Source organism: Pyrus communis, chromosome 17 (assembly GCF_041283825.1).
Source record: "Pyrus communis isolate YQ-2024b chromosome 17, ASM4128382v1, whole genome shotgun sequence".
In the NCBI taxonomy this organism is placed as follows: domain Eukaryota; kingdom Viridiplantae; phylum Streptophyta; class Magnoliopsida; order Rosales; family Rosaceae; genus Pyrus; species Pyrus communis.
In genome coordinates, this window is record NC_142581.1 from 7,610,471 (window position 1) to 7,629,186 (window position 18,716).

At 36.0% G+C, this 18,716-nt stretch overlaps 1 protein-coding gene across 4 annotated transcripts; it reads right to left on the bottom strand.

The window, feature by feature from the left end:
- Positions 1 to 2,295: 2,295 nt before the first annotated feature.
- Positions 2,296 to 7,872, bottom strand: LOC137708076 (heterogeneous nuclear ribonucleoprotein 1). Of its 4 annotated transcripts, none has more exons than XR_015958731.1 (5): positions 7,429 to 7,829; positions 6,636 to 6,862; positions 5,133 to 6,345; positions 3,266 to 3,405; positions 2,296 to 2,890 (listed from the first exon to the last, which is right to left on the bottom strand). XR_015958731.1 is itself a non-coding variant. In XM_068447061.2 (5 exons), the coding sequence occupies exons 3-5, from the start codon at positions 6,855 to 6,857 to the stop codon at positions 2,877 to 2,879; spliced, it is 1,449 nt and encodes a 482-aa protein (XP_068303162.2). In that variant the 5' UTR covers positions 6,858 to 6,862; positions 7,176 to 7,297; positions 7,429 to 7,827; the 3' UTR covers positions 2,296 to 2,876. The 4 variants fall into 4 exon arrangements, 3 of the variants coding, with proteins under 3 accessions (XP_068303162.2, XP_068303163.2, XP_068303164.2); XM_068447061.2 differs by lacking the exon at positions 3,266 to 3,405 and adding an exon at positions 7,176 to 7,297 and having other exon boundaries at positions 7,429 to 7,827; XM_068447062.2 differs by lacking the exon at positions 3,266 to 3,405 and having other exon boundaries at positions 7,429 to 7,872.
- Positions 7,873 to 18,716: the final 10,844 nt, after the last annotated feature.

Sequence of the window (18,716 nt, forward strand, 5' to 3'; positions counted from 1 at the left end):
GAAAAATTGAATTCTACGATACATTGTGTCTATAAGGTGAGTACGGTATTGAAATGAATGAAATTGTAATTTGGTTTGAATTGTACTGATTTTTTTTTTTTTTTTTTTTGAAATTTGTTATAGATGGAAGAATTGACAAAAGCAATATTGGAGATAAGAACTGTCGTATATGGAGATGATGATTCAGAACCAAATAAAGATTCTTGTGCACAACTTACTGGAGAGTTTTTTAGGGAAGACACTTTCAGGCTCCTCATTGTTTGTCTTTCAAAGCTCAACTTGGGGGTAAGCGATAAGAAATTAAAGCATGTTAGCTTAATTATTTAATTACCAGATATATATTGTTAATTAAACGACTTTGTGTGCCCTATTGCATTATTTAAAGATGTCACATTTGTGTTCATATTTGATTTGAAGCAGGATCGTCAAAACGCCACTCATGTCATTGCAAATTTGCAAAGGCAAAAGGTTCAGTCGCGTATAATCGCATTAGAGTATTTGGAGAATAATATTGATATTATGGATATTCTGATAAAAGGGTAAGAACGCACATGTACTAGTGATGAAGTTCATAAAATGTAAATAGCCAATATTGGTGACATGGAGTTTATCAATTTCATCTGAGGACTTCTTTTTGTTTCCAATTTACAGTTGGTTTGACATCACGAAATGTGCCTCTTATTTTTTCTTAATTCTGATCTAATAAGGTGTTGTCTCTTATGTTTAATTGGTTTTAATTAGGCATTATAGCCAAAATGGTCTATGAGATTTGCATAACACATCACTTTGGTCCCCGAGATTGAAAATCTATAGAAATGGACCCTGAGATTGTCCACTATCCATTATTTTGGTCATTCCGTTAAAAACTCCGTTAAGTGTCCCAAAGCTCTTGGCTGGAAGTTTGGGCAATTTTCAAAGCTTCGTAACTCAATCGTTTCTTAACCAAATTCGACCCATAATATATCAAAATAAAGATAGGAAAGTGTAGAATAAGATTAAACCTATTTAGAAGCCCAATGGTTGCCGAAGATGGCCGTAAAATAGCCTGAAAGGTGACTGGTCCGCAGGAAAACTGGAAGCTGGGTAAACTTTAAACGTTCATAACTTCTTCAATACTCAACGAAATCGAGTGATTCGAAAATGAAAATCATACTTCTCAATGAGACAAAGAGAATGGTTCCTTTCTCAACAGCTAATTCGTCGTGGTTTGGCTGGAAACAGCTCAAAAGTGGCTAACTCGAGACCAAGACAGCCACTTTCGAGCCGTTTTCCGGGCAAACCACAACGAGTTAGCTGTCGAGAAAGGTACCATTCTCTTCGCCTTATCGAGAAGTATGATTTTCATTTTTGAATCACTGATTTCGTTGAGTATTGAAGAAGTTATGAACGTTTAAAGTTTACCCAGTTTCCAGTTTTCCCGCGGACCAGTCACCTTTCAGGCTATTTTTCGGTCATCTCCGACAACCATTGGGCTTCCAAATACATATAATCTTGTTTTACACTTTCCTAACTTCATTTTGATATATTATGGGTCGAATTTGGTTAAGAAACGATTGAGTTACGAAGCTTTGAAAATTGCCCAAACTTTCAGCCAAGAACTCCAGGACACTTAACAAAGTTTTTAACGGAATGACCAAAATAATAGATGGTGAACAATCTCGAGGACCATTTCTATTTTGGCTAAAAAGTCTTTTAATTATAAGGGTATTTAGGTCTATTTAAATGGTTTTTCTGCTATATTTGAAAGAATTTATAAAAAAATGACATTTATGAAATTAAGTGTAAAATTTTGGCTATTATTGATAAATTCTCACCTTGCTAGGCAACGAGCATTAACACCCTTTTTAAACTGTGTCACGTGTCATTGACTTAACCATGGTTAACTAATTTTATTATTATACATAACAAAATAATTTAGTAATATAGAATTACCAAAATGTATATAATAAAATTACGAAAACAACCCTCAGTTCTACGTCTCCAACTTTTTTTGAAACTACTCTTTCATCCCTTCAACAAATTTTGAAACCCTTCCTAATTTTATCAAACCTTAGTAGTTCAATGATAAAAAGAACAACCACAGTCACAGCCACAACCACACCACCACCATTGTCATGGTTGCTTGCCACTTGCGCCACGGCCGCAAACAACCACAACTACTGCCGTCTACATCAAAATTTCCCTTTGATTTTAGTTTTTTTTTTTTCAAAAGATTATGAAATAAAAGAAGAGGATTTCAGAAGGGTAAAAATACAACATAAAAAATAAAAAAATTTCAACATAATTCCCCAAGAGTAAGAATCAGAATATGCGACTACTTATTCATGGGGGTCCCTACATGGGTAACCCTTAAAATGTTTCACACTAATAGTAAATCAACATTAATCTCAGGTACAGTAAAAACAAACCAAATGATGGTAAAAAAAAAAAAAAAAAAGAATGAAAAAAAAAAAAGCAATCCCTTACCAGAACCCACAACTTGGCCAGGAGATTGTACAGATAAAATTCTTGAGGGAAAAAAATATGTATCAGTCTCTCTCTTTTGATTTTTTTGGTTTTTCCTCTTTTTCTTTTAGGGTATCGTCGCCTCACCGGAGATGCATGATACACTTCTGACTATATCCCGCAATCTGGTTTTACATCTCACTCAAAGACCAAAACAAAAAACCTAAAATCGTATCTCAAAACTCACAGAATTAACACAAAATCCATTTTTTAACTTCTAACTCTAAATTTAACTTCTTCAAAACAGCCACCCACAGTTAGCTCTTACTAACCAAATTTCTCTTACTGTAATATGCGGTGGTGTGCAAAATTCACAATTCACCTGCTTCATTATCTTCACCTACAGTGTCGTGATATCAGAAATGACGATCCTAGGCAGCAATTCCTGAAAAACAACAGGAACGGAACCTGTAAGTGTCGGCAGTCACAAATATTGATAATTAAGTGAGCAACACGCACAGAGTCTAACACAAATTGCAAATGTGTTGCCGGTACTCATGGGGTACAGCCCAAGAGATATCGAGTAAAACAGTATCCTAAGCAATACAAAATCTCACTAAAAGAATGGGCGCTCACTCATCTGAGAGATTAAGCTACGTAAATATAACAACATGCTTTATCGTTTAGAACTGTTTCAAGATTCCAGCAAACAAGCAATATGCAGCCATCATAATCTAAGCTGTTAATTGTTCACTGATGGAAACACTGCACAATTAATCTGAGCTCAAATCTGAAGAGCCAAGGATCAAAAAAATGATACTTTCAGCGATAGCCTATTCTCTGTCCCTTGTTTATCTCTCCGTTGTTACTTTGACACACTCCAAATTGCAGCAGTTGAACATCCATAAGACAGTCACTTTTTAGCCCAACTACATCTTCCTTCTCCATAATTTCATGCCCCTGATTAGTGATTTTATTAGTTAAACTGACAGACGGAGTTCAAGGATTGTTTACGGGATAATTGTTGCTATTTGGTGAGGAAACACACACAGGCAAGAGAGAAACAGAGAAAGCCTAGACACATTTTAAGTTTAACCATGGGCTGAGCTGAATTTGTATTTTATATACTCAACGATCTTATCATAGACTCCTTTAGATTTCTCTCAGTTTCTTCCTTAAATGCATTTAAAAACGAAAGGTAAAGATAATACTCGTATACTAGTCTGCAAGGACCTTGTAGCTCAAGTTGTTAGAAGCATTTATCCCAACACCTTAGGTCTTGAGCTCAATTGCCCCCTCCCTAAATAACGCTTGTATAAAAACAATAAACTTATATGCACCATTGAGTATACTTTACGTGGGCCAAGGTGTAGGAAAAAGAAAGCTCCTACTTTAAAATGCATGCCTTCAAGCTCAAATTATGAACATTAAAGCCACTTCACTAGTGAAGATAACCTAGAACGGAGAAGGAAAAGAAGCAACTTTATTATGGCACAGATGCTGGATCCTAGTAAAGACAAGGTGAACAAGTCCTTACAACAACAGATATTTTCAACCATTAAGAGCTAGGGATTGCACAATAGAGAGACAAGCAGTGCAGCAGATTAAAGGGGAAAACACAATTTTATACATTTTTCTCATATGAAAGAAAAACAAAACATTTATGACCCAAAAACGCACATGCCTACAGAGAAAAAGAATGAACTTGAAACTCTGGTGAAAAAATTGAAAAAACAAATAAACTCAATGTAATAGAATGAGACTATGAGAGGTACACTGTCAAAAATAGTCATCTGCCTTTCAGAATACCCATTTGGAACCATCATCCCCTTAATTACTAAGATGTTGATAATCATATTTAGTTAAGCATCAAGGGTCACTAACCAGTTACAACCTCCACCAACAACACCAACAAAATCCAAATAAACTGAGTTGACCAATACAACAAATTGAAAGTCTTTTCCATTAATGTCTAAGTCCATCCCATGGTTTCCCCATTCCTTGAGTAAACATGCCAAAAATACCTAATAAACCTAGGGACTCCAAAGCAGTACACTTCCCGACCAGAACAAACAACTGGCTTCCAAAGATATGGAAGATATAGGAAAGCTAAAATCTACCGTCTATGTATAATAATAATAATAAGACAATTAAACAGTTGTGTGTGGAAAACAGGGTGGAGGAATTTTGATAAGTCCAACCTTCAGATGAGCAATCTCATGATTTACTCAATCTACCGAACCACTAACTAGACAGTTACCTAATCCAACCGCACTATACAGCAGAAGCTGCAGAACCATGAGCTTAACAATTTCTGCAGAACAAGATGGACCATAACCAAAAAATCACATGCATTTCAGCAGCGTTCCTCTCTTGGATGGTATGCTAAACTAAATTTAATCCCGTACTGCAGGAATCAGCTCCATGGAACATCAGCTAGAGAAAAAATAGATTTCATGAACCTATTGTTTGGATGCAACAATTCAAATCAGTTAAATCTTGTGGATCCAGTGCAGCATAGCCAGCCAAATAAGCAAGCTCAAGAAAGTATTGAGGTTATATGTAGACATCCATATGAATTACTAGAAAAAACAAAGTTCCCTATATTTTGAAAAAACAATTAAAGAGAACAAATAAAAAAGATGAAAAATTTAAGTTACGTCAGATATAGATTAAGTGCCTCATACCTGTATTTGGCTGTCTCTTATTAACACTATAACCACCAACATAACCAGGAGAACTTTTAGCTGAAACATCAGAGGCTGCACTGCCAAGCCCATAACCAAAGGGACCAGGTCCATCTCGATCAGAATTTGATGATCTCCAAGTAGGGTCTCCATAAACTGAATTACTACTGTAAAAGTCAGCCAAGGAACCATCAAAACCACCACCATTTGATGCAGCAAATGAAGTTGTAGGGGCCACACTTGCACCACTGTTTCTTCCATACCCTCCAGTTCCCAGACCATAACTGTTATCCCCGACTCCATAACCAAGATTCCTGCTATTGTTAGTAACATTATTTCCTCTGCCTTGAGCTGACATTGCTGAAGAAGGCCAATTAGCTCCAGAATTTCCAAACGTACTTCCTCCAATGGTCCCACTTCCTGATCCGATGTAAGCATTGCCATTTGTGGAGTTTGTTCCATAATTAAGACCACTCCCACTCCCACTCCCATTCCCCCACAAGTTCTGAGTCACTGAGCTGAAAAACGAAGACGTGTTTCCTCCATTATTGCCATCATACCCAATGGGGCTGCTAAACCTATTTGAAACATTGATATAATAAGGACTCAAACCCCGCCCGTAGCTCATAGTACTATTAAAGTCTGCATTTCCACCAAATCCTGGGCTCAACCCTGGCTCATAATTGATACCAATTCCATAACCAGAACCATATGGAGGAAATCCACTTCGACCACCTGCAACTGGACTGTATCTACCAAGTCCATAGCCTCCAACTGTACTTGGATTATACCCCTGAGTGTAGCCATTAAGGAAGCTATTGACCCTACTCAGACCATAGTTGTATCCTCCAAGAGGGCTGCGACTGGGACCAGGTGATAACTCCTTCGGAACTGCTCGCTTGACCTCAACCATTTTCCCATTCAGTTCATGAAATGTCTTAAGCAAAACCTTGTCCACTGCCTCCTCTGAATCATAAGTGATGAATCCAAAGCCTCTCGGCCTCTGGGTGTTGTGATCATACATCACCACAACATCCGTGATTGTTCCAAACTGTTCAAAGTACTTCTTGAAGTCACTCTCCGTGACAGTGGATGCTAAACCTCCAACAAAAATCTTTCTTGTGCGACCTGGACCTGGAGAACCCTGGATGCTGCCACTGCTTCTACCTAAAATATTCTGGTCATCCCTGGGAACAGCCTTTTTTGCCTCAACCTGAGAATAGAGAATGCATAGTAAAAACGAAGATCAAATTATACAAGCTCCGTGTATTAATCTAACAGAGTAGAAGTGTAGAGCAAAGTAGTGCATCAACTAAACTGACCGCAGAAGAAAGATAAAATACTGAGAACTGTGATTTACTCTAGCTGAATTTGAAATTAGTTTAACACAACCAAAGGAAATGAATTTGTACAGTTACATTTTCAAACTCCTAACTGTAACAAGGAAACAAATTTGCTTCGCAATTTAAGTGATCCAGAAGAAAAAGAAATCATTTTGATTACCATCCTTCCACCGATATTGTGCTTCTCCATTATAACATTGTCCGCCACAGCTGGGTCAGAAAATACTACAAAACCAAAACCACGAGCACGGCCTGTGGTCCGATCCTTCATGATCACAGCTTCTACCACCTCCCCGAAGCTGCTGAAATACTCTTTCAGCCGCTCCTCATTTGTATCCCAAGATATGCCGCCGATAAACAACTTACCACTGTCGGATTGCATTTTCTCTACACGCCACAAGCACGTCATCAATTCAAGCTCGCCAAAAATCACAAATCAAACCCAAAAATGCAAACTTTAAATTAAAATATCAATCCCAACCCGGCAAAGATGGAGCATTTTACAATGGATCCGATATTAATTATACAATACAAACAAAAGTAAACCGTTTCCAAAAAAAAAAACAAAATGCACACAATATCCAATACAATCCAACATCAACACCCGCAGCTCAAAGTCTGTATTTTTTTTTTTATCAATCCACCTAACTAGAACCAAGTGCAGAAAATAGATACCCAACCAAACCAAAAAGAATACTACCTTATTTTTGAAATCCTAAGAACACAGATTGTAAATTCGATTCAAAAACAAGTATTCCTGGATTCAATTTAGAAACATCCGATCCTTCACCGATCACATACTGGACCCAGAATTAAGCACACCTACCAGAAGAAGAAAGAAAGAAAAAAAAAAAAAAACCAGAGTAAAATTTCAACCAGAAAAATCACCAGGATCCGAACCCACAATAAATTCAGAAAAAGCAACAAAAACCCAAATCAGATTCCCACCATACCGGCAGATTAATGAAAACCCAGATGCCAAATCCTGCAGAAAATTAAGATCTGAGAGGAGGTACTGTAAAAATAAGAACAGAGGGCGTGTTCAACCTCCTCTCCATATATCCCTCCTCCAATCCTTTTGTTTGTTCTTTCAATGGTGATTAACAAATGCAAATTCAGTTATCAAACAGATGAGTATTACCAGATTAAAAAATGTGTCTTTCTAGAGAGAGAAGGAGAGGTTTGGGAGAGAGAAAGGGAGGACATCGAAGGTCTGCGATGGATATATAGGCACTATGTAAATGGGAAGCTCATGATTTTCAGCTTTTCTCTTTTTTTCTATTTCTTTAGGCTTTTTTTTTATTTTGTGAACAATTTGATTTGAAAATTTATGGAAATGTGTCAGTGCGAAATTTTGCCCAAATAAAGATAATAAATTTATCAGAAAATAATGGGAAAATATGGGTTTTCTTTTCTCTAGGATGATAAAATAGGAAGGATTACATGTCGTTCCGGTCGCCGTTCATTCCTTTTATAGTTTTTTTGGGCCAAGATCATTCCAGTTATAGTTACTGACAATACGCTGACGGTTTCTAATTTGAAACCACAATAAAGTGGGCCCAATTTCATTCTATAATGAGGCCACAAGGCATACATTTTGAGGACTTTTTCTAGGCCTCTTTTGATCTTTGTTTTTTTTTTCTAACACTAATTCGCTTCTGAAAGAAAAACAGCAGTTGTTGTTGAATTTCAATTACATATGAACACATGTCTAATTATAATTTTTAAATTTAATTATTTCGATACGTGTGCATCATATATTAGGGTTCAGCGGCTGCTACTATTCTTTTTGCAACGAAGTAGTGTTCTTTTTTTTTTATACATGCTATATTAGGAGGGTATTTGAACAAATGATCTTACATGCAAGGTGAATGTTGTTATCCAACTGAGTCATAAGTCTTTGATCTTAGTTTCTTATTGTCGATAATTTTGCTTTCTCAAATAATGACCCTGAGTTTTGTACCATATTTTGATTTGCTTTTTGAACTTTCAATCTGATTATAAGCCTCTTAATCTTTGAAAACATGTTACTTTTCATATTATTGTCAAATCTATCAAAATTTCACGTAAACTTGAAGGTCATTTTGTCTATTCAAGTAGAGAAAACTAACACAAAAATGTTGAAAAGTTTGATGCTTAAAGAGAATTGGGAGATGTATTAAAAAAATAAAAAAAAATAAAAAAAAACTAAGAAGCCTTGAACCAAATTGAAAGTCCACAAGAGACCTTGTTGTTCTAGATGATTGAATTATTGCCTCACCAAAAGTAAAAACCATGGTAGAGTCTTTGTTATTAGAAAGTGTGTTTTTTTATTTTACTTCTTTTGAAGAGAAATCCTAAAAAAACTCTTTCAAAGTAGGACTCTTCATGAATTTAGTATCACCTCATTTTTTTTATTTTTTTTCATAATGTTTTATAATGTTGACACGGAAATTAACGTCAAACTAAGAAGTAGCAGAGAGTCCAACTAGATGCGGGAATTAAAATTTAATGAAAATATTAAAATAGACGAAGTGAGCAACATGGATGGAGTTGGTGAGTGAGCAACATGCATGATAATATTCAATGAAAATTTTAAAACTACTAAGAGGAATTTATTCTGGCGACTGATTTAGCGTGCGTAATTAACGTGCAACTTCCAAGAGGAATATGTTCTTCACCTCATGAAGGAGTGTGCGTTTGCCAAATGTACTTGGCTTTCCACCACGCCCACCCCCACCCAATGAATTCAACCTTCAACGATTGGACAACGGAAATGGTTCCCCGACATCTCTTTGTCCTTTTTCTGATGGCATGCTGGGCTCCGTGAGGCGCAAGGAATGAGATATTGTGGACGGATAGAAATGATTCCTCATACCTACTGGTGTTGGTGGCCAAGGCTTCTGCATTGGTGTCACGAATCTGTGGCGGTCAACTCACAGCCTTTTCACTACCCAATCAATCCCCTGGTTGCTTTCGTTGGTCACCGCCGCCTACGGGTAGCCTGAAAGTGAACATAGATGGATCATGGAACTCGGATCAAAAGATTGGTGGCGCAGGGTTATTGTAAGAGATGCAGCTGCTGACTTTGTCTCGGCGGCCTGCAGGAATTTCAGGGATGTCTTTTCCCCTTTGCAAGCGGAGGCAATGGCGGTTCCCGAAGGTATAGTTTAGGCACTGGCGAGGGGTTTTCAAAAACATTGTATTGAGAGTTTTAGAATCATAATACTCTCTGCACACCTATTTTTACACCTTTCAATAATCGGTCGTCGGATCGAATAAATTGAAGAAGATCAGTAGCCACTTAGTACTACAATCTAGTAGTATTCTTTTTCGCTTGTAAGTGAAAGGTCTTAGGTTCAGTTATCGCCAAAGGCAAATCTGAATCAGATTATTGCTAGCCATTTTGAGGTTAAGCCAACCCTTTTTTCCCTTACTGTACATAATCTCGTTTGTTAAAAAAAAAAAACCAAAATTAAATAAGGGTGTGAAAAGTAAAAATAAAAATATCACATTGTTCAAGCGTCTATTTTTTATAATTGAACATTGATGAGATTTTTTTTTTTTTTTTTTTTACAAGACGATAATCTTATATAGGCGAATAAGAATTCGAACTCGCATGCAAAAGACAATACTGCTATGGCGGAGTAGCTTAACCCACACATGCTCAATTCGAAGTTCAATGTTAATTTAGGTGACCCTTATGCTCATAATTCCAAAATCTCACCAACTGAAATGTAAGGGAAAAGAATTTAAAGCCTCCATTTGCTTTTAACATGAGCAAAGAATTTTTTTTAACTTAAAAGGTCACTTTCTGAAACTAAATACAATAAGAAAAGTCTTGCAAATGGAAAAAGGTAATTATGAATTATATTTGGTAGGTTTCGGATCATGCATGTTCGTGCTCCCCACGAAAGGGACTTTGCATGATTTGGTCTTTCCACACGATTGTTACTTTTTCATTGTCATTATCATAACGCTACTTAATATTATTAACACGTGGACGATATACTAACAGTGTCATCTACTTATATTATAATATATAAATTGGTACTATTACGTAGTTGTGTGAGTTGTGAGCGTTATCTTAAAAAATTTCTCGTTGTTGTTATTAGGGGTAATATTGTAAAGGACAAAACTTAGTATTCTTAAGTTTTGTTATTTGAGTTTTATTTTGCATAGTTGGTTAGTTAGGGTGAGCTGTCAATACAAGAGTGTTGATATCTTTTATATAAATACTTGTGTGTAATCTTATTGATTAAGTAATGAATATACAGTTTCCAATAATTGTTCCTTTGAAGTTTAATGATTTCTTTTACCTGTCGTGGTTTTAGAATCTACAACTGTTTAATATACTGTCTCTTAATTAATATAATGATATTTCTCTTCCTAATGTCTGGAAAGACCTCAAGTTCAAATTCAAACTTCTCGTAATAAGTAATGATAATATAAGAAATAAAAACTTTCAATAAATATCACCCATATGTACATATTGACTATGTTACAAGCTTTACAAGGCAACAGATTAGTAATTTAGTATTCCTTTTGCCAATGGTAGAGAGCTTTCATTAAACAAAGTTCAATCAGACAAATTACTAATTTAATAATTAGTAATTTAGTATGGGCATATTATATCCAAAGTCGATCGATCTATTGGTTAGTTAATGTGCTGATGATGGGATCCGAAGCCATCATACCATCACATGCATACAAAGTCATACACTTATATATTATATTCTCTACACGCACGTGGGAGAGGCTTTTTTACATTATGAGCGCTACGCATCCTAAATATGTGTTGTTTTAGATATTCTTATAATTCTTAAATGATTATTTTATAAATTGTGGGTGTGTGTCCATCACAACAATTTCTTTTTATTTTCAATCATCTAACTTAGACGTGCACATATGCATACTTACCATAATTCATTTTGAGTTTCATTTTGGCAAGCTTAAATAGGGATTACAAACTTGGACTATTAATCGGAAGTGGGTATATATGATTTTCATTTAGTGGTTTGCATTACTAATATCAATTCCCTGTCTACATTCTCCTCATTTCTTTTTGGTTAAATATGCTTTGGTGCAGTGAATTAGTAGAGCATTCAAACATAAATTACAAGCAGAATTACTGCATTACTAGGTATTTCCCTCATTTCATTACTAAGGTATTTCCCTATCCATTAATTTTGTTAGATGGTAGCACTAGTACAAAAAACATTTTGCGCGACGCAGGTCATTCGTCGCACAAAGTCAAAAAACGTTGCGTAAAACTTTGCCCAACAAACCTTCGTCGCGCGCAAACCGTCACGGCAAGGCAATGACAAAAGGCTTTGCGCAACTCAGCCTGCGTCGCGCAAAGTGCAAAGTGGCTTTGCGCGACGCAGGTAACCCTTCGTCGCGCAAGATCTTTGCGCGACGCAGTTTGCGCCACGTAGACTACAGTCGAGCAAAGTGTCTTTGCACATCACATGTTTCGAAGTCGCGTAAAGATACTTTGCGTGACGCAATCTACGTCATGTAAAGTGGCTTTGCGCGACTTTTTGTGCGACGTAGGCTACGTCACGCAAAGTGAATTTTTGGTTTTGGTGAAAAATATTATTTTCTTAATTTTTAATAATATTGTAATTAAATTCTAAATAATAATTAATTAACCAAATAAAAGTATTTAATTATAAAATATATGAAAATGTACATATAAGATGTCCGCATAAAAAAGAAAAAACTACAAGTAGTCTTCTAGGTGAAGTGGCCACTGGGTATCGGCAGGGTAAAGTGGCTCGGAGGTTGAAGGTGTAGCAAGATCAGGTATTGGTAGCGAGATTTGGAGGTCAATCATCTGTATGGCTCGTATAAGGTCTCTTATCTGCCCGGCATAAGCCTACAGCTGCTCGCCTTGGGTCATTATCTGCTCCTTCATCTGCTCGCCCTGGGCCCTTATCTGTTCGCCCTGGACCTCAAGCTGACCTTTGTGGTGTTCAATCTGGAAGAAGAGGCACCAATCTCACGAAGTCATGCTTTCCCCATACACCGAACAACCTTGCCGTGACGATGACTGAAGTTCTGATCCAGGACATTAGTCAGGATCTGAAAACCTGCATCCTCGGGTACCGTGACGTCCTCAATTGGGGTCTTCGGGAGAAGCTGCAATGTTGCTTCTTGGAGAACAGCAGTGCGCTTTTCCACCATAAAAGCCTGTAATAATAAAGAAAAAACATATATAAATATAATATCTTTGCTAATATGAAGAATCAGAACGAAAAGCTAAAGCACATAAGTTTACCTTATTACAGATGACATTAATCAACAGAAAAATGTCAAATTTAAGTCATTTTTCGGTACGAGGGATGAAGACTCAAATTCAAGTCTTATTTTCGGTGATCTAGTTATGTAGTTACGAAATTTTGATATCAAGCAAAGTAGGAAACCCATTAATCCATTTAAAAAGCAGAACTTAAATTACTGATATGGTTAAACTAATCAAACTATTATAAAAATTAAAACAAAACAAGAAATGGAAATTCCAAATTGCAGTGGCAAACATTTTGCAATCCATCATCCAACCAACTAATATATACACACATATATATATGCTTGGAATATGTATTTAATTATTGCAGAGAAGCAAAACAGAGAAACAAGAAAATTAAAGGGAAAAGGAAAAGGGGAGAAGAGAAAGAGAACTGAGACTCAAATTTAAGTCATTTTTCGGTACGAGATGAAGACTGAAATTCAATTCATATTTTCGGTGATCTAGTTATGTAGTTAAGAACTTTAGAGCATAATTTAAGCATTGTTGAAATGAATCTACAGTATTCAGCAGTGGAATTACAATTCATGCTCTTATGTCTTTAAGAGTTATCATGTCTAAAAATGAGATGTGGAGAAAGAAGAATCGGAAACAACTAAAGCGGGGAAAAAAAGGTAACATAGATGAGCATATGATAAATTTTGAAATAAGTGTAAAAAGTAGAAAAATTTACCTCCAATAAGAACACCAACTCTAGTTGTTCCCCCACAACGACCAGACAAGTACTTTGAAGGATTGCACTAGGACACTAGAGACACGACAACCAGTAAAAAAATTATTAGAACAAAACAAGCCAGCTTGAGATTGTGATGCTATGTGCATTTCAGTTTCAAAATATTAATATGTTAGGCAATTGGTAAAAGTTACAGATGCATTTCAATTCACATAAATAAATGGAATGCAAGCAGAATTCAAGGCTAGAGATCACAGAGTAAATCACCCACAGGTTCTGACTTCCTATGTATGGTATATTCCAACTATAACAGTTTGTACAAGTCATTGCAAGCTTTTATTTATTCAACAAGAAGTCGGTGCAAATCCAAGTTTGCTACATCCCCCCGTAAGGAATTAAGATGCGAAATTGGAATTCAGTAGAACTTGTAAGTTTGAGAGACTATCAGCGTAATTAGACAACTTGTGTTATCAAGGTTTACGTTAGTTAATGTTATAACTTAATCAGGTCCACAACCATCAAATAGCAAAGTTTACTACACAAACAATTGCACCGGAAAAACTTATGTTGTAATTTTACAAGTCTTCTCTCCCCTCTTAACTTGTAGATCCAAGGTCCTAAATATATCTAGTAAAGGCATGTGCTTCACCTAATATCCTCTATATAAACAAACAGGGGAAATTGACAAAAACCCATTGGACTGAAAACATTAGAATAATGCAGATTCATTTCAACAATGCCCAAATCACATCACGAAAAAAGCAATTTGACAAAAATCCAACATGCAATTTGAGCCTAAACCCTAAATAACAAAAACCCATTGAAAATCAGAAACCCTCACCTTGAATTTGGGACTTGATTCGCGTCAGCTTCGAGTTTCGCGTCGCTACCTTGCGAATGAGAGGGAGAGAGATGACTCTTAAAAACCAAATTCGGATTCAATATAAGGGAAAGAGGGAAAGAGGGAAAGAGAAGTGAGAATCGCAAACTAAAGTTAACTATAGCTTGTGAAGAACCAGTTGCACCTTGTACAGGAAAGAGAGAATGTCAGATGAGCAAAAGGGTTTATACGAGAAAGAGGGAAAGAGGATTATATAAGAAAGAGGGAAAAAGGTCTATTAATTATATGGGAAAGAGGGAAAGAGGGAAGAGGTCCAAACTTAGAAAAATTGAAAAAAAACGCCTATTTTTCACTATTGCACCACCAAAATTATCATAACTTGCGCGATGTAGGTATACAATTTGACATCGCACAAAGTGCTTTTGTGCGACGACCATGTTAAGGCATCGCGCAAGGTAATTTTTTTTTTTTTCAATTATTATAAAAATTACTGAAAATGTGACTTTACTCCTTTCAAATTCAAATTTTTTTTTAAATAAACCCCACAATAATATATTTTTCTAATAAAAACCCACAATAAATTTTTTTTTACATATATATTATTCAATTTCTTAAGTGTTATAAGTACTAAATAAATAAATTAAAATCTACTTAGTGTGTGTGTGTATATATATATCATTGAACTCCGATTTTGATGATTTTTTTTTCAGCTACACTCTTTAATCTTACGTCACGCAAAGTTGGCAAAAAAGCAATAAAGTATTCTTTGTTTGGTGCCAAGATCTTGCGCGACGCACAAAACGTCGCGCAAAAGGCCTTTGCGCTATGGCACTTTGAGCGACGAAGGCTGGTGTCTCGCAAAACATCTTTGTGCAACGCAGGAACTGATGCGTCGTGCAAAGCTGTTTTGCGCGACGCCAGCCTTTTGCGCGACGTTTTGTGTTTTTGGTCGCGCAAACATGTTTTTCTACTAGTGTAAACAATCACACATCATGTTTAATATTTACTTTGAATGCCGTCAAAGGCATCACTTTTTTATGCCTACTGTCGTAATTTTGGTTATGATGGTATATGTTTGGCTCCCTCCTATTAGTTTGTGTTTTTTCCTTTTCGAAATTCTTAATGTTATGTGCTTTGTCAATTCGATAGTGTACAATTTCATGAATCTTTTAACTGTGATGTAATTTGTGCAAGCATCATTTTCCATTGTTGAATTTCAATGCTATGTTTTCATATTTTTCTTCAATTTTACCTTTATCAAGAATCATCAAATTTCAATTTCAATTTTAAGATTTCCAGAGGACTTCAACACATCAAGTATGGAGGGAATTGATAGAAGCAATATGTCAGAGGTTGTTACCTTATCTGCATTATTCCTCTTCTGTAGAGATGATTTATTTTTTCTTCTTTTTCAAAAATAAAATAAAATTCTTTTTATTTTTTGGCACAAACTCTATTAAACAGGTAACACAACATGGACAGGTATACAACTCTAAAATATGAAGACATTAATACATGTTCGAATCACTGACGAGAGCTGCGTTTCACAAAGGATAACATCTTCAGTAATCTGTCATCCTTTTCGACTAAGGAATTTTTCAGAACTTTGACTTTGTAGTCCCAATCCTTATTTACAAATTTGCAAAGAACAAAGAAAATGGGTATTGCTGAATGAACTGGAGTTAGAATGAAAGATTTTGGATGCCAGTTTGAGAGTTAAAAAGATTTGGGAGTGAGAAAACAAGGGAATTGTAAACTACTTTACGAAGAGAAAGAGGGTTTCTTTCTTATTTAAAATTTGATGATGCAGGAGGTGGAAGTGGGCATGACTCATGCACTTGCGGAATTTTTAGAGCTTCTACTTTGTAGTCCTAATCCTTATTCACAAATCTGCAAGGAACAAAGAAATTGAAGAATGAAAAATCAAACTGGATTTGGGGATTTTCCCCAGCTCTGTAGATGGCCAATCTCTTTTTAACAACACAAAATAGTATGTCGATTGACTCTGTCTTTAGATTTTAGTTTGAGTGGCTTGCATTGTATGGTTAATTATTTCTCTTCCTTCTTCCATATTTTCCCCTGTGAAACAAACTTCAAAACTGATTACACAAATAAAAAAGGTTCAAACTTTCAATTTCCCAGAAACCAAAAATGATAAAAAGGGAAATTAAAAATAAATCAAACATCAAACTATCAAAGTAACATACTTGCGAGTGAAGACGATTTAGTTTTTGCGGGACAGGAATAAAACCAATTGCAACTGCTAATTTCAGTTTTAAAAGCCCATAAAAATCCTATAAACAAACCTAGCGCTTGTTTAAATGTACTTTTAAAATGACTGAAAGTTCTTTTGGTGAAAATATTTTTAAAAACAATCCTTAGTAAAAATGTTAGTGAATCCTGGAAAAGCACTTAAAGTGCTTCCCGAAAGAAACACATAACTAGTGCTTCTGAAAGCACTTAAAGTGTTTTTGAAACCCAAAAATATTTTCTCTAAAAGCGCTTTCAGTCATTTTAAAAGCACATCCAAACGAGCTCTTACTCTTCTGCCTTTACTTGCTTCACGTTTCTACAGTGAACAAAAATAAAATAAAAAATAAAAAAAAACAAAAACTATAAAAGAAAAACCCAAAATGAAATTAAACAATGCCAGTGCTCCATGCATGTGTTCTTTATTCCTTTATCCTGTTCTTGGATTGCTGTGTGGACCATAATTGGGAGAGGCAGTTATGGGGTATCATTTGCTCTTGATAAATTGAGTTGGAAAAGAACCCCAATTGATGGAAATATTTGTAGAATGTGGAGGGTTAATTTTTTGATTTTGAATCCCACATTCAGCAGTTATATCTCTTTTCTGCAAAACTTCTTCTCTTTACAGCTTAACCCACGTGGCTTTAATCCAATTTTTTTTTATAATTTCAGTTTTTTATATTTTTTATGACAAAATTACCCTTGTGAATTTGTTTCTATTATTTTCGATCAGATTTGATTTTTTTTGTTTGGGGGGACTTTGTTGTCCAAAATTTTTTGATGAAGCCGTAAGACACCAAAATCTCCTTCTAGTTTTCTAATATTAAAGATACATGTACTATTATGTATAGGGACGAATTCATAGCACCACTTTTATAAAAAATTTGACACATTTTTGTGAAGTTTATTCCGCAATGTATTTCAATAACCGAATCATTTATCTTTTAAGTCTTCCCTTAAAAATCATGTATACCAAAAATAACCTAAATATGAAATCATATGACTATTTGTAATGACCCGTCCCCAAAAATTATAGTTTTTATAATTTTAAAAGGTGAATTTACGAAAATGCCCTTCGAGGCAAATACGTTGACTGCCTTGTTGTGTCATGTAAGGTTCACTTTCTTGGTGTAATCTTGTAGTACTCGTCGCTACGAACTCGTGGGCGCAAACAGAACGTTATTTAGAGTTATAACAAATGAGATATTAACGTTTAAAGTTGGGGGCATTTTAGTAAATTGAATATTTTCTGGAAGGCTCCAAATTTTTGGAGCAAACTCTGGAAAGCCACGTGTGTGGCCTAACTTAAAGGAAAGAGAGATGGTCGGTGGAGATCGAAAATAAATGAGAGAAAGGAGGGAGAGGTGAGGACGAATAGAGAGAAGGGAGATAGTGAGTGACCAATTAGAGAGGAGAGAAAGGAGGGGAAAGAAGAGAAAGGGGATGCACCGAATTACCCTTGACCCGGTTACATCCATCCAACCCACGCGACCCGGTTTTGACCCAAGGCTAATTCTAGCGGTTCTCTTCGGTTTTCTTCAGTTTTTCCGACAAATTATGGCCATCCACCATTTAGAACCGACTCCACAACCTTCCTTCTTCACGTTTCACCCTAAAAATTGAAGGAATTGGGCTCTAAATTATGAATTGAAGCCGAGAACTCTGACGGCAACCCGTGAGTCTCTAGGCGGCGATCTGCCATTTCTGAATGCAATCTCATCGATCCCCACCATCAAACAACTCCCCTTGAGCTCAAGAACAATTCTCAATCATTGGTGGGAACGTTGGAGTCGATATGAGGATGAATTAAGAAGCACCATTTTTAGGGTTTCCGACGAGTTTTAGTGAAATTGGGGACTTTCTCGGCCTTAGTCACGAGCATGAAGTTGCTCCACTCATCGAGATCTTCATTTCTGTAAAATTTGAGAATTTTTGGAGTTGTTGGATTTTCCTGCGAGTCGGGGTGGCTGACCGCCACTCGTGGCAGTGCGTGGAGGAAAACCCGAGGTTCCTCGACTTGCCGAATCTAAATCCGCCATCTGTTTTCCAAAATTATAACGTTTTAGTAAAGTTTTACCAAAAGGTCCCTATTTGTGTTTAGGCACATTAGCGGAAAAGAATTACATCCTCGATAGTTCGAGCGGCTTCGGCCAATGGAAAAACTAGTGAGTGGACCCCTTCATAATTA